This window comes from Solea solea, chromosome 9 (genome assembly GCF_958295425.1).
Source record: "Solea solea chromosome 9, fSolSol10.1, whole genome shotgun sequence".
In the NCBI taxonomy this organism is placed as follows: Eukaryota; Metazoa; Chordata; class Actinopteri; order Pleuronectiformes; family Soleidae; genus Solea; species Solea solea.
In genome coordinates, this window is record NC_081142.1 from 2,389,897 (window position 1) to 2,406,323 (window position 16,427).

Consider the following 16,427-nt stretch of genomic DNA (forward strand, 5'->3'; position numbering starts at 1 on the left):
AGTAAATAAAATGACCCTGTGAATCTCTGTGTGCAGAGCAGGACCTGTGTGACTCCAGCCCCTGTCTGAATGGAGGCGCGTGTCGAGGTTACAGACGACATTATGCATGCGTGTGCAAAGCTGGGTTTTTTGGGGACCAGTGCCAGATGTGTAAGTTGCTGCCTAAGTCTCATCTGTTTCAGGTGAACAGTAGCATATTAACTCTTATGTTTACAGCAACTGCTTATCTCTGTCGCCCCCCAGTGGAAGACCCGTGTGTACTGCAGCCTTGTGGAAACAGGGGCGTCTGCAGGACCGACAGGAGAGGAAACTACAACTGTGTTTGCAAAACAGGATACACGGGCAAAGACTGTGAGAAAGGTCAGTTAAGAATCCCACAACTCCATCAGCTCGACCTGCTGGCGGCTATGTTTGTCACAGCTTATCGTCTGTACCTCAAAGACAACTCTGTAATTATTTAATGTATGGATTAGACATGTAAGGTTGCCACTGTTCCCAGACCTGTTGCCTCCCTCTGGTCTCCATGTGCTGCGTGTGGAGGAGAACGAGGTGGAGCTGCGCTGGGATGAGCCGGAGCCTTCACAAAGCCTCATCAGCGGCTTCGCCGTCACCTACGCTCCGCTGCGAGGAGGAAACCCCAGAACTGACTACCTGGACAGGCATCAGTCCACTCACGTGATGCGAGGCCTGGTGCCCGGCCTGCTGTACAACATCTCCACCTTCTCCGTCAAACGCAGCACCAACAGGAAAGACTCCAGCCGACCTGCCACCGCACTAATACGAACCAGTGAGTAATGCAGCAGGAGAAAGCAGGGCAGGAAATCGAAATGTGGCCTTGAAATTTGCATGATGGGGCATTTGAATGTACCCATAAAATAAATAAATAACTTTTGTACAGCGTGAGTGGAAAATGGCCACAACTATAAACTGTAAATCATTTTCAAATTCAAATTTCAATGTGAAACAACACAATTATCAAATAGCAGACGCTGCAGTTTATTGCAGACTGTGCCATAAGTGAATGACATAACTATTTCACTTTAGGTTAATAATAATATAGGTAAATTATTTTTATTATTGAATTTATATGTATTAATTCTTCAAAATAGTAAATAGGGATTTGTAGTTATTACTTATTTAATGCAGTCATAACTTTTGTGATAATTGTCTTAATAGTTCTTTGTTTTAATCTGTTTATTCTGTCATTCAAACTTATGTTGGAAGCAATTTATATCTTTAAGTTCTCAAGTTTGCATTAGAACTTGTTTTTAATAGTGTGTAATGTTTTGAATCTATTAACACAGCAAAAAATAATAAGAAGAAGAATTGCTGTAGATGAAAGTAGATATTTTCCCTAAATTGCTCAGGCCTACTCCTGGCCCTGTAATCCAACAAGAAATGATAAGATTATATATTAGATAAGTGTTATAGATTATAGCAAATTACTTTTAAAAGTGACTGTTCAATATTTACTAAAGGTGTGATTCCTTTCATAAGATTAATCTCGGGCTTAGAATCCTTACTGATCCTCCAGCATATGGAAGTGCAGTTGGCTTTAAATTGTATTCTAAGTGGATTTAAAATGTGAGTTTCTCTGTGCAGGACCTCGGCGGGTGGAGGAGCTGCAGGTGGTCAACGCGTCGTCCTCTCAGGTTTGGCTGAGTTGGCTGGTGCAGGCGGCTCGTCACGCCGCCGTCAGCAGGGTGCACGTGTCGCTGCTGCCTTCAGACGGCAGTGAAGCTCGCACTGCGGTGCTCAACACCAGCACCACAGAGTACAGCTTCAGGTCAGCAACAACAACCCATCATTCTCTCAGGACTGTACCAACCTGCAACTTTACTTAAGTCCACTGAGTGGTGCTGCTGTGCACGTTGAATAACTTTGGATATAATATACCGTACAACCACTAGAGGGCAGCATTTAATCATTCCTATGAAAGTATTTGTTCACTCTTGAGCATTTCTTGTAACTCTCTCTCCCACAGCTCACTACTTCCTGGTCAGATGTACACAGTGGACGTGTTGACTCAGAGTGGAGTCAGACCAGATGAGTTTCCCTCCACCAGTCACTCAGCTGGACCTCTGCAATTCTGGACAAGTACGTGTCAATCTCACTGTCAATCTGTTACTGCAGCTGTGTGACACTAACAGCTGGTGCTGGAGCTGTTTACTATCACAATACCCTTAGGAAAAAGCATCCACACACTCAATCAAGCTTTTTCTTTTTTCTTTTTTATTTAACCCTTATTTATACAGTGAAGATCCTTGAGACAAGCTTTCACTTGCAAGGATAATAATAATACAACAATAATAATAATAATAAGCATGATACTAATAATAATAATAATATTAATAATGATAATAATAATACATAAGAAAACATTTTTAAATGAAATATAAATATAAAACAATTAATACTGGTTGAAGGCAAGGGAAACGTGTTAGGAGAAGCATGAGTGATGGAGAGCAGTCAGTCTAGTTTGAGTATGTTCTGGAGATTGTTGCTGTTTGTCGTCCCTGAATCACTTTTTGTACGTAAATCATACAGTTTTATGTAATTGTGTGAGCGTGTTTGAAAATGGTTTTCAGTTGACTGCAGTGCTTGAAGTGGACCGGTACAGTACCAGCACTTCTCACAAGATGCCAGTACCCACTTACATTTTGGCCCAGAATAATAATTAGTTATAATTATAATATAATAATTATTATAATAAAAAGTCTAGTGTTTGTTTCTAATGTCGAGAGTTTTTAGTTTTTCTTGTTAATGAAGAAAGGATTCTCCCATAAAGGGAGAAGCAGAAAGAAGAAGGGAAGGAAGAACAATATCTTTTAAAAGCATTAATTTTTCATTAATGTTTAGTTATATAGTTATATTATAGACTTCTTGCCACAATAAAATAGATCGTAGGCTTACAGTTTAAAAAATTGTTGGAAATGTTAAACATCATCTCTTAATATACAATTTGGCAAAATGTGAAGCCTAATTCCAGTTTGTAGTTATTTTAATATAGACTGAATATTGAAATAAATGTGATGTTGTGAACAGTGCTAGCATCTTATGGTATATTTTATTTACTGAAGATTTTCATCATTTATTGTTTAATAATTTAGCAATACTGACATATGCTTCACATGGATAATGGCAGTACTGGCACTCACTTATTCCCACTTCAAGCACTGATTTTTCAGCTTCTTAAATGTGAATGTTTTCTGGTTTCTTTGCTTCATGTAACAAAGGAATCATTCAAACTGAATGATTTTGGTTTGTTTGACAACATCATCACAAACATAATTGAACATTGTGCAGGCTTATGTAAGGACATGGTCTGAAATTCATTTATAAAGTCATTACATTATATAATTGATGACGTTATTATTAAGAACAATATTTTATCCTTATCCAGTCCTTAAGACTGTGAATGAAATATACATGTCTGTGTCTGTGTGATTACACTAAATGTTTACAGCCACATTTTTGAACTGAGCTCAGCTTTTGTTTGAGGGAACAGTGACGCGTGCTTAAATTATTGAACTAAAACACAAAACACTACACTCGTAAATTTGAACCACAGTGTAAAAAAAGAAGATGATGATGTCAGGCAAAAATGTAAACACAGAAGCGTCTTTAACATTTCATTGTGTCTGAGTCACAATCTGAGCATCCAACTGTGTCTCCCTCAGGGCCTCTCCCCCCACAGAACCTCTCCCTGTCACATGTCACCACTAACTCAGCACTGATCACCTGGAGCCGCCACCCGAGAAACGTCCCAGATGGCTTTGTGGTCAACGTGACCCGAGGGTTGAATACCAGGAGTCGCTTCCTGCCCAATGGGAAGTTAGGATCATATACCATCCGTGAACTGACGCCGGGACAGAACTACTATGTGGTTCTCACGTCCGTCAAAAACACAGGGCAGGAGCAGATGCACAGCATACCTCAGCAATTAGCCTTCGCTACCTGTGAGTGTCTCTGAGGGATTTTTAAGGAACCGTTCAGACCTGGTATTAATGTCCTGAAGAGAACAGCAGTAAATACACATGTTCACACCTGTGTTTGGATCTAGTTTCACTCACCTTGTATTCAAATTCACACTGACATCATGTCTGTTCATGACAACAAAGTTATGTTTGTATGTAAGAGGAGCTGAAAAATAAGTCACATGACGATCAGTGTTTGCTGTAGCAGATAAATCAATGAACATTAGTGTAAAAAAACCTCAGTTTATCGTGAAACTGCAGGGGGTCACTAATGTGGCCTGAGGACTGTTCAGTAATGTCACAACGTCATCAAATATGGATTTTGTGACGGTATTTGAGGACTGTGTGTGTTCAGACCTGTGACTCGTGCTGTCCACATGTGATGGATCACTCAGGAGGGATGTTTATATCAGGTCTGAATGGTTTTAACTCTCACCGGACTCAATCTTTTATGTAAGTGTATCATTTTCGACACTAATTCTGTGTTCAGTACCATTGGAGGGCAGATCGCAGAGGAGAGACAGGCCGTCAGCGACCGGACAGGGAACTCAGGTCCGACACACACCTCCACCGTCTCAGCCTCAGGACCTGGGAGGCACAGCAGAAACAGAAAACTCAGAGGAAATTCCCAGGTACAGGTTTGATGATCATTTCAAAAGTTATTAAAACATTCTACTTGTTGATGCTCTGAATACAGTGTGTATTTTCTGTCTTGCAGATACACAGAACTCATTGACAGGAGGGGAAGGATAACAGCGAAGTTCACTCACTTACCCCGAAAAGCTGTCCGACATCGGAACAGTAAGTTCAAGGAGGGTGTAACAAAGTTTTAGTGATGAGTCACCTGTTTTTCCACTAACAATTATTGTTTGTGTACATTCAGTCCTTAAAGCTGGGGCGTTATTGATTAATAATTCCCAAAAAACGTTCAGCATAATGTAAATCAAGTGATCTGAGTGAGAAGTAGACATCTGCACCTCCTCCAGGCTCCGTTTACAATAAATCTGGCTCTTGCATCTGTCTGTTACCAAATCATTAGTCCAATTTCTAACATTTACAAGGATTTATTGGCAGAAATACCTCAAAATACTACACAAAAGTATGTTTGTACCAGTGTATAATTGCTTTAAATAAATAAAAATAATTTATGTTGTAGCCTTAGAATAAACATTTTATATCCACTTTATGCAGAGTACCCCCTTGCACCACTGTGTTTCCTAAATGTAAATGAAGAAGATGTCATTGCTGGTATGCAAAGGCCACACTCTTTTTCATTATACAGTTATACATTATACAGGTACAGTATATATATACATATACGATATATATATACGACAGTGTTTTGTGTCATTTTATGGGGGTTTTGTGTAGATGAAGACATTTCCTGGAACAATGTGGTGTTTATGGAAAAGCTTTTCATAAACAAAATCGTTTATGTTTGGTTCCATTTCCGTGTGGATATCACCTTAACGACCTGGAGACAAAGCAGTCGTGTGTTTCTCTTTAATGAATGACTTATATTATTTGCTTATCTTGCATATATAAGTATATAAAATAACTTATCTCTGTAGTCCTTTAACCACATGGGCCAAACCGAGGCCTGCCTGGATGAGATACAGGTGGTCATGTTTTCCACTTTATCTAGCAGCGTACGATAAAGAGACACAGTCGCAACCCAATGACTTTCATGATTTGTCTTCCTTCTTTCTTTCTTTCTTTCAATTTTTACATTTTTCTAATGTAGTTTTGCCCTTTTTTTCAGTTAATGCATCCCAGTGCTGAGCTTTATAGCCTGTGGTCTAAACAGAAAAACAGTTTTACAGATGTTATCCTGAGCTCTAGGGAGTAAAGCTTCCTCTCTAGAATTGTTCTTCCTCCTATAACAGCGTTACACCCATGATGTCATAATAAGATTCCAGCCATATTGTCAAATCAGCAGTGTTGTGTTTTGTTGCTCCAGTCTGAGGAATGTACACAAAACTACAAATCCTGATTTTGCAGCATGTCATTCATTTTGTCTTTTATTTTTCTTCTCACTGATTTATGCCAGGAAATGTTTTTCCCTTGCAGAGCCCGATCAGCCAATTAGATTAGAGAAGATGGAGGAAACGACAAACAAAATCAGCCTCGCACTGGAGATTCAAGAGGAAGGTTTAAGGACGAAGCAGCCTGGTAGGTTGCTCTGTCACGTCAGCACATGTAATTGGTCCCAGCTGATGTGTTAAACACGTTAACGTCCACGTTTATATGTTAGACGTGTTATTGATCATTGGTGTTTTGATTGTACAGGGACTGAAATGTCGGTGCGAATAACCTTGAGAGGAGGAGATGTAACATTCAGAGGGGAGTGGTGTGTTAGTTAGTGTTAGTGTTAGTGTTTGAGGCCATCAACGCACACTATCAGCTGTAATGTGGAGTCGTGGGCCTGAAACCTGAGAACCCCACTCTTTCTCTTCTGTGGGTATTAATGGCAGCTGGTGTCTTTCAGAGTTGCCCCAGGACTGCCGCAGTCTGCCGTGTCAGAACGGGGGTTCATGTGTGAACGAAGGTGACGCCTACGTCTGCAACTGCACCGTGGGGTTCAAGGGCAGACAGTGTGAACTGTGTAAGTTTATGTGCTTCCTCCACACACACACACACACACACACACACACACACGTACGTTTGTGCACACTCTCATAGACATAATACATTCCCTAGCCCCTTACCCTTACCTTAACCATCACAACTAAGTGATTAAGCCGAACCCTTAACTTAAAACCAAGTCTTAACCATCAAAAAAGCCTTTTAAGCGGTGACAGTATGTACGGAGCAGCCAACATGTCCTCACTCTCCCAAAAATGTCCTCACTCCCTATGGTTTATACATTGTTTTGGTCCTCACAAAGACACCCATACAAGAACACACATACACAATCTTGTTCTTACATCTTAGTGAGGACACATCATGGACATAATGAACTCCCTAGCCACTTAGTCTAACATTAAACATCACAACTAAGTGTCTTACACTAACCCTTCTCCTTTTTCTAACACTAACCTAAATCCAATTGTACCCTTAACTCTAAAACCAGGTCTTAACACTCAAAAAGCACTTTAACGTTGTGAGGACCAGACAAAAATGTCCCCACAAGATCAAAATGTCCTCAGAAAGATTGGTTTGTACGTTATTTAGACCTCACAAAGATATAAAAACAAGTGCACACAGACACACACACACACTTGTTTTTATATCTTAGTGAGGACAAATCCCTCGTCTTATTGATTCTTTTTTATGACCCTAAACATCCGACTTTGTCCCAACAGTCCGTCAAACAGCTGCTGAGAAACTCTTGTTTCCCAAACTGCTCTTAACAAGTATCAGTTGTGATTAAACTCTCGTCCGCCTTATCAGTGTCACCCACAGTCATGACACGCACAGCGGTTTCCCGATTATCATCACGTCACCACAGACGGGTCAGAGGTTTCTGCGTGGTGGTCACATGTTTCTCCACAGATTACATGCATGCTGTTTAGCTGACTTGGAAAGTCCATATAATATGAATGTGTCGCTCTGAACAAGATAAATGATGTGGGGAAACTGATGGATCATTTAATGCCAACATAAACTCCATGTAGAATTCCTGTCATTGAATTCGGTGCATACCTGCTTTTCCAAAGAGATTTGGTGAACGACGTCTGCTCACCAGCTGTCTGCATGTCCTGAGTGTCAGAGGCAGATTTACAGACACATCTTTGTGCTCCCCTGGGTTATATTTCTGCTCTCGCTCTCTCTCTCTCTTAATGTAACTGGAGCATGTGAGGGTGTGAACGTGAAGTATAATATATGTTCGATCTGAATTTCAGCGTGTTAACTGTCAGAAAGCAGCCAGCTATGTATAGACATCTGGATTCTGAAAAAGCAGGAAACACGCTCCGCTGACAGTTGACCCCTGTGACTTTTATGAATGGCTTGGTTAACTGTGAGGCTCCGGGGCATGAATGTCAATGTACAACATGAATACATTGTCAACGAAGACACAAAGCACCATATTATTTCTTGCTTTTCCCCAAAGACCACGTGTGACATTCATAACTCCGTGTTCGGGCACTTAGTGAGGAACAGCAGTATATCATCTGACGACAATGTCCCGCTCTGTCCTCAACTTACATCGTCTTTTATGTCGCTTTTCTATGTCACGGCAACATCTTCAGCCACGTCGTTAAGGGCTCGTATAATTGAGAATAACAGACAGAAAAGCAGAAAAGTGTGTGAGTGAAAATGAGTTTGACTCATAATGAATTATAAATAAATCTAATTTAATAATTTGTAAAAACAAAGTTAGTCTTGTGAGAGAGGCCTTATTTGAAATCTTTAGACAACTGGAGTCACCTCATGTACACTGTTATTTATGGTACGTACACATGTAACCACACTGTGTTCATTATATCTGTCAGTAAACATGAAAATGAACAGACTGCATTATCTACAGTGAATTATATAATTAAGTAATGTTAACATAATCAAAATAAATACTTATATGCAATGTTAATGCACCAATACATCAATGTTCTTTTTTTTTTCTTAGTTTGATTCAGTTGATGTACCAATATCACAGTTTTTATGAATGACAAAAATAGAATGAATTAATTAATGAATTAATAAATGAAGGCTTTATTTCGAACATGTAGACGCAATACAATGAAAAACAACACTCTCAAAATTGTGAAAAACAAACAAACACAAAAAAGAAAGTAAAGAAAGAATATAAAAATAAAAAATATCAGAAATGGAGTTATTTCTACCCCTTGTCCACTCTTTAATAACTAATGTTCACAAGTTGACGTCCTATTTGCATCCAAATTACAAATTGCTTCTTATTTACAAATGTGCAAACCAAGGAATCCACGTTTTTACATATACATAAGCAATATAAATAATATGTGACTTTAAAAAATGAGTAGATAAATAACCTGTGAGACCCTTCAAAGGCCTCCTTCCTCCCTGTACATGGTGAGAACCATATTTTCTATGAAGTGGGTCATGCTTGGACATTTGCTTTAGCTCTGTACTCAATCTGTTCCACAGCTTTACTCCACATATGGAGACACAGTATGTTTTTAATGTTGTTTGGACAAAAAGATGTTTTAAATGCAACTAAACCCCCTTAACTTATATCCCCCCCATCTCTATTTAAAACAACTATTTCTGGATATTGCCACAAGGAGAAGGTTGTTGTCATTATCCTTATGGCTCTTGTTTAAATACTAAATCAATATTGATGATTAGAATATGAACAACAAAAACATGTTATAGAGACATACTGTACTAGTACACGGTCAAGAAAGCAGTTCCTGAATTAAATACTTGTGTATTGTGTACTGTGTAAGTGATTAGGATACCAATACTGTGGAGGTATAAATAAAAGAAGATATAAGAACATATATCTACAAAAGAACTACTATTATAAAACCATGTTTTTCATAGTAACCAGGGTTTAACTTTTACTATATTGTACATAAACTTAAAAAGAGTTCATTTCTTGCAGCTCGACACAAACCCGAGCCCTGTCTGCTTTTATACTTTCATACTTTCTGGTCATAATTATGCCAAGCAGACCTTCAGCTGTCAGATGCAGCAGTTAATGTCCTGTTTACCCTGAGTTTGTATCTACGTGGACATGAGTTTTGTGCCTGCGAGCCACTATCAGCTTCCCTTATTCCTGCATGTCCTCACGTTGAACTCTGCCGTAGCTGCTTCTCCCTTCAGAACTCCTTTGCACTTCACTGTGCTATGATAACTTTACCTTGTTGTCTTTCATGGATAATTAGGCGACATGCTCTCACTGAGTAAATAAAACTACTACTACTTACAGCATGTGATATATTGTGAATAATATCATTAAAAAAAAAGTGGCTAACGATCTATAACTTCAGTACAAATTCCATGTTGATGAAGCTGTTTTTGAGGAGACACTGGACATACCCTGGCCCCTCTTCACTTCTTTTCTTCACCTAAACACCCAGCGTCAGATTGTTTAAACATTCCTTTCCTAAAACCATCCATCAACCACAGAGTAGGGCCCATCTCCAGCTCCAGCTCCAGCTCCAGCTCCAGCTCCAGCTCTAGCTATTTCATGCTCACAATCCTTGAAACATTCATACTTTTAAACATGTGACGTGTCTTTGCAGCGTGCCAGCGAGTATCACACCCATGTACCCGAATCTACTCTGAAACCAAGAGCATACCTGTCTGGGAGGATGGAGTGTGCCACTACCTGTGAGTCACGTTAGGCACTGATGTTTTTATCAGGATTACAATGTGTTTAATGTGATAGTTTGGGTTTTTGTTAGAGTGGAAATATATGAGCTACCTGTACATATTCAGTATTTTACATTCTGGAGACACAGTGAGGGACGAGCCATGCTAGAAAAAGTGATTTTAGCCACTTAACAAGTGGCTAAAATCAGCTTGTGTAATATATCTTAACAAATATGTTAAATTTATCTTGTCTTTAACAATCACACTGAAGTTTTTGTCACTTTGTATATTGCTCATTTCCCTACACCAAAGTCCATTGACAAAAACAGCATTTTTTGTGTCACAGAACGCAGGATTTAGTTAAAGCAGCAGTTGGAAAAGTACTCTTTACTTTAAATGACACGCTCCAGTTTTGCTGAACGCATGTATATATGTTCGTAGCTGTATGTAGCACATGTATGTAGCAACTATCCCTTAAAGTTACACAGAGCTCAATTCTCTATCCACTGCCACGTTTTCCTCTTTGCAGGTACAAAAGAACATATAAAGTGCAGCAGGACGTCTGTTACCGAGAGGTCTGTGAACCAGTGCTTCCCAAGAAAAGTCAGAGTAAGTTGTAAAGGTCTCAGAAAACAGTGATTTTAACAAATAAACCAACGCAGGTCTTTTCTTATACGCTGCTATTTACTTACTTTACAGCCAGAAGAACGCACAGACAACAATAAAGGTTTGTTTCCTTTTAACAACATCTACATAAAGATATTTCTGAGCTTCAAGTTTGTTTGTCATCTGCATTAAAAGTACAGTGTAAATGCAATGAAATACATTATTATGTCCTGGCGTTCTCACAACTTGCAAAAATGTGTCAAGAAATGATCAAATATAGTTTATAAACAGTAAAAAAGAAACTTGAACATGTTCCTTACGTGGTACAACCACTGTACTACTACTGTAGCAGATCACAAAATGTTCTGTGACAATCTTTAAAAGTGAGTATTCTGTGTCTTTTTATTCTCAGAGCACTTGGATACTGATGAATGGATCATCATCACTGTCATGTGAAAAACCTCCTTACTTCAATTTTGGTGTTTATAATCTACTTGAACTGATTATGGTCAATTTTTTGTGTGTGCTGAAAATCCCACGTCAGAGCCCACTGTAACATTTGAGACACGAAGGCTGCGTTTGTCGCCCCAACGCTCCATGAAGACGCTTCAGTCGATCAAATGAATATGGCCATTTCTCATTTCTCATTTCTCGTGTTTCATTATTACTGCAGTGCATCAGAGACCTAACATACCTCATTTCTATGTCCATGCTGACACATTTTGAGGTTTTTCTTTTTTTTCTTTTATTTGTGATTTAGCTGCAGGTTTGTCCCTCAGGGAAGTCACTGTAAAGTGTTTTTAGTCCCAGCCCCGGGATTTCCTCATAAACAAGATGAAAAATGTATTTGTTTTCCCAACACACCCCCAGGAATTCATCTCCTTCTCTGACAAAGGTTTTGCAGTATTTTCTGTGTATAAATATCTTTTTTATCTGTTCCTTAGCTGGCGTCAGTGCTAGCTGCTCTGTAAATAGTGTTTATAGGCCATTTTGTAGGTGAATATTTTAATAATAAAAATGTTAAAATGTTTTCTGGTGTCCTTTTTGCGTAATTATATTCTGTATGTACAGAATCCGTTTTACAGTCGCCATCACACAGACATGGTCAACAATCTCATTCACTTATCTTTGGATTCTTTTACTATGAGAGTTTCTGTGCTGCCTTCACTGAACCTCGGAATATCCGGACTTTTACGTATCTTGAAGGTAGCAAACTTGCTACTGTATTATTAACGCAAAGGGACATTTCAAATATTTAAATCGTTTATTAGTCCTGGATTAATATCAAATATATTGAAAGGATCTGATTGATAGAATAGGGCTGAAAAACATTGCTACTATTGGTTTGATACATTGGTAAGTAATTATATTTAAAGATAAGAATAAATACATTACTACACACTGTTTTTTTGTTCTGTTATTGTTATTGCTTTGTATGAAAGAATCGACCTGACACACAATGAAGTTGTGATGAATGCATCAGATTTATATCTCTTGGAAATGGCTGGTTTATTCAAAATATCATGCATAACTTTGCTCTTGATTTACAGCATAGTAACAGCACCTATGGAAGAATGTGGAAAAAAGAGAAAGAAGAATACAAAATAAAGACAAACATAATGTAAAGGAATTGGTGCAAAACGAAACAAAAAGAAATAGAATTATATTATACACTATTATTTATACACTGAGAGCATTGGGAAAGGGTGGCATGGCTGTTTTCAATTTTATTGCTTGTCTATTAGTTCTGTGATTTTAGTGAATAAAACATTGGCATAAAGGATAATACAAATTTGAAGGTGTTTAAAGTGGTATTTGTTCATAAACTTCTAAAATTGTGGACTGCAAACGCCTGCAGTTGCTTGTTCTGTGTATACTAGTGCTTATTGCAATCAATGCAGTCCAAAAATAAAGGGTTATAAATCATATTAAAAAAAAGTTCGATATTTAAAATTGATTAAGTCTAGAATGTAGGGAATCATTTCAAAGTCAAACAGAAAAGAAAAGCCATTGAGGTTGTAACTTTCGACAGTCCCTAAAGGCATCACTTCCACAGAGCGCCCCGCGCGGACCCCCCCTTCCTGCTCCAAGTGAAAACTGAGATGGTGAGGAAAAAGCAACGGGAGGAGAGACCATGGAGGGGGAACGCTGGATGTATTAGCTTCTCTGCTAATTTAGGGAACTATTTCAACTTATCGACCACTTTCGCTCGCTCAAATCAAATCACGTCCATGCGGAGTCAGCTGGTGTGTACTTCATGTGCTCGGGAAACGTCGTAAATCTCCCGAACATTACAAACATTCAGCGTCAGTGTGACCGCAGACAGTTAGCACAGCCCGACCAAAGTTAGCCTGTTCCGGCTAACTTAGCCTGCCTCGGCTAGCAAGGAAAGGACAAAAACAGGCGAGTGGGAAAAGGGGATTTTATGCTACAAGTGGCGCTAAAGTAACTCGTAATGTTGCCTCCTGGGATTAACTTCAGATACGGATGAGAACGAGTTTGGCGACCGTGGAGAAGACCGAGAACAACTGCGAGCCAGAGCGCCACTGCTATGTTGGGGTTGATTCGCGGCTCTGGCAGCCCGTCTGAGTCCCCAGCTTGGCCACAATCGGTGCTGTGGAGGCTGGGGGGCTTCTTCTTCCTGCTGCTGCTGCTGGAAGGAACCGGGTGCCTCTCCAGCCCGAGCAGCCCTTCAGGCATCATCAACAACAACAACAACAACCAGCCGAGTGTCAATATTTACATGAGTGTGGAAGAAGTGAAGAAGCTTTTGGGTAAGGAGGCCTGGATTTAATGTCAACTGTCTTAAAACTACAATATATCGTCATCGCGGATCGTTTAAAGTGCAATAACTGTAGGTTGTCTCTCGTGTTAGTTGTGTTTGGCCATGTTTTTGGAATGAAATAAGACACTTAAGTGTTTCAGTGTCTGCATAATCACGTCTGTTAAACAGAAATATACATGACCCTAAACCTTTACTTGAATGTGTGACAAGTCATATCGTCATCGCGATATTCAACATCGCGATATTTATGGCATATCATACATTTTCATCGTGGACCCATGGTTGCAAGTTGACTTTCTTTCTTCTTTGCTTTATGGAAGTTGCCACATGTAATGCTGCATCACTGTCACCCTCACATCACCTTCTTCATTTTCATTATTTCTCTATAAACAGTAAATACGTTAGTTCGTTAGTGCTGGTGTTTCTTAGCAGTTGCCATCTGTAATGTTGCATTTTTGCCCTTGTCTTCCCTGCTGAAAGGTAACCCGTTTAGATAGTTAGATATTGGCAGTGTTTAATATGATATGCTGATATGTGATGTTGCATTACTGCCTTCTTCCTCTACGTTCTCCTCCCTCTTTAAACTTAACTTAAGCCTCTGTCATACTAAAATTAGTGGGTATACCCAGGATTGTTAAACCTGAGTGAAGCCACAAGAAAGGGGTATCAACACCACTCCCAATGCCAGTGGTTGTTGTGCCTTGTGGTATTTGTTTTTACCCTTGTGTCACTTATGTGGGCATAATGATGTCACAGATGCACCTGATACAAAACTGGGAAAAACACCTCCATGGATGTCAGTGACAATGTGACGGTGGTTGATATTGGCATCTTATTTGTACGATTGAACATTGTCTCTAGTTTTAAAAAGTAAGCATGGCTACAAACATCATTGCAGATGCTTGTGCTATTGGAGTATTTTGTTGGAAATGCCACTGGCAACAATACAGCAGGACTGACCATGTTCACCCTGGTCTTATGTTCTCACTCATGCTGATTGCAGCCGATTTAAAAACCTGTGTGCTTTGCAGTCATTTGCCCTGGAAGTGAATGCCAATTAAACACATTCACACTGGTGAAAAACACATTTAAGCCTGGGATTAAATGGGTTATTTGACCAGTGGGAATGGGGTATTAGTTAGGTATTAGAAGTGCTTAATGACAGTTGGCATTGTTGTGTTGCATCACTGTCCTCTTTAACCTTAACCTTTTTTTTAAAAACATAAATCTGTAATGCGTAACTTCTGTTGCCCCGCCGAGTAAGTCCACTACCCAGTTGCTACAAGCATTTATCCCATCAAATTAATTGAATTATGGACAGAGGTTAAATAAATCTTAAGGTTACCAACCTGTCCAAGAGCAGTAAGATGACATCTGTGTCCATTTCTATTTTCAGAGAAGGCTACCCCACTGGTGGTTATCCTTGTATAGTTGTTCTTCTGCTGAATATCCATTTTTTTTTGCGGTAGAATCCACTTGCAAAATGTTTTGTGTGCACTTCTTGGCATTTCATTACTCTTATTTTGGTCAGCATAATTGACAGAACATTTTTTATATCGTCCCATGCTTAGTAAGAGGGCCTGTATTTGATGTCATTGGTGTTTTAATGCGTCTCTCCCTCACAGTAGAGCATTTATCCTCTATCCAAAGATTATTATTTCCATTATGAAAGTTTCAGTAAAGTTAACACAGTAAGCCATAAAATGGACTACATGTGCTGCACATCCTCTGATGTCTTTGGTCTGCTGTTTGTGTGGTGACCTCATTATATAATTGGTGGTTTGGAAAAAAAGGAGTAGCCTTGAGGATTTAAAAAAACCCCAAAACAGATGAGGTCATGTCATTGTACACATTTTGTAAGATCAGGAAGACACTGTTTGATGTTGAGAAGAGTCACTCTTACTGTTGCAGGCTACAGGGTTTGTCCCGGACACATTTCTCATAAATGCCCTATGTCAGGTGTATATCAGGTTAGCAAATGCCATGCAATGTTCCTATGTCATCTTGAAAATTGAAGACACCTGGCAGTCATTGAATTTCATGAGCCTATTTGTAGATATCAGTGTACTTGTGCAGTACACCCTCAACTTAAATTAGTACGGTACAGCGTTGCAATTTGCACACGGTAGATATTTGATATTCACTTCAGAAAACAGAAGCTTTAAAGCAGGACTTTGCATGTCTGGTCACTTTTTTGCTTTTTTCTATGTCCTATAGTTTCGTAGTAAATATTTTTCCTCACTCATTATGTTTACATGCACAGTTTAATCGAGCTAAGGCCGTAGTCTGACTAGTAGTAGTCGTCTCCTTCTACGTCCGGGGGAAAGAACGGGGTGGAAATGTTGGTGCATGCTCAGAACACTAAGTCCGACTAAGCGTATACATGCAGGTGTAATTGGACTATGAATCGTATGTTAGGTATATTCACACTAGCTCAATTTTAGTCAGACTAATGTGTTTACATGACATTAAGAAAACCAAAATTATTGTCTAAGTCTGACTAAAATCAGACTCTTAACTCATCGCTGATGCTCGTCCCTCTTTTCCCCTCTCCTGGCCATGTGCATTTGTTTTCAATGAAACTGGAAAAAAAACACAAGCTGTGGAGCCATGCCCATGCCAGTCAGCACCCATTTTGCATGCTTCATTGTTTTTCTGTTTTGCGTCCATCAATCCATCCGTCTTCTACCGCTTATCTGAGGTCAGGTCGCGGGGGCAGCAGCTTGAGCAGAGAAGCCCAGACTTCCCTCTCTGCAGCCACTTCGATCAGCTCTTCCAGGGGAATCCTGAGGTGTTCCCAGGCCAGCCGAGAGACATAG

At 39.4% G+C, this 16,427-nt stretch overlaps 2 protein-coding genes across 6 annotated transcripts in view; both read left to right on the forward strand.

The window, feature by feature from the left end:
* The window catches only part of sned1 (sushi, nidogen and EGF-like domains 1), a 37,288-nt gene extending 25,435 nt beyond the window's left edge, over positions 1 to 11,853 (forward strand). For all 4 annotated transcript variants that reach the window (XM_058638692.1, XM_058638693.1, XM_058638694.1 and 1 more), the window contains exons 18-31: positions 37 to 150; positions 244 to 360; positions 500 to 787; positions 1,603 to 1,786; positions 1,985 to 2,097; positions 3,681 to 3,959; positions 4,468 to 4,609; positions 4,696 to 4,778; positions 6,048 to 6,149; positions 6,466 to 6,582; positions 10,148 to 10,235; positions 10,747 to 10,826; positions 10,917 to 10,944; positions 11,236 to 11,853. In XM_058638692.1, the coding sequence (XP_058494675.1) occupies positions 37 to 150; positions 244 to 360; positions 500 to 787; positions 1,603 to 1,786; positions 1,985 to 2,097; positions 3,681 to 3,959; positions 4,468 to 4,609; positions 4,696 to 4,778; positions 6,048 to 6,149; positions 6,466 to 6,582; positions 10,148 to 10,235; positions 10,747 to 10,826; positions 10,917 to 10,942 (1,733 nt within the window). In that variant the 3' untranslated portion in view covers positions 10,943 to 10,944; positions 11,236 to 11,853. The remainder of the gene's footprint in view (positions 1 to 36; positions 151 to 243; positions 361 to 499; positions 788 to 1,602; positions 1,787 to 1,984; positions 2,098 to 3,680; positions 3,960 to 4,467; positions 4,610 to 4,695; positions 4,779 to 6,047; positions 6,150 to 6,465; positions 6,583 to 10,147; positions 10,236 to 10,746; positions 10,827 to 10,916; positions 10,945 to 11,235) is intronic.
* A 1,061-nt stretch (positions 11,854 to 12,914) lies between these two features.
* Positions 12,915 to 16,427, forward strand: part of ryk (receptor like tyrosine kinase) — a 44,537-nt gene continuing 41,024 nt past the window's right edge. For both annotated transcript variants that reach the window (XM_058639104.1, XM_058639105.1), the window contains exon 1: positions 12,915 to 13,597. In XM_058639104.1, coding sequence (XP_058495087.1) covers positions 13,375 to 13,597 — 223 coding nt within the window. In that variant the 5' untranslated portion in view covers positions 12,915 to 13,374. The remainder of the gene's footprint in view (positions 13,598 to 16,427) is intronic.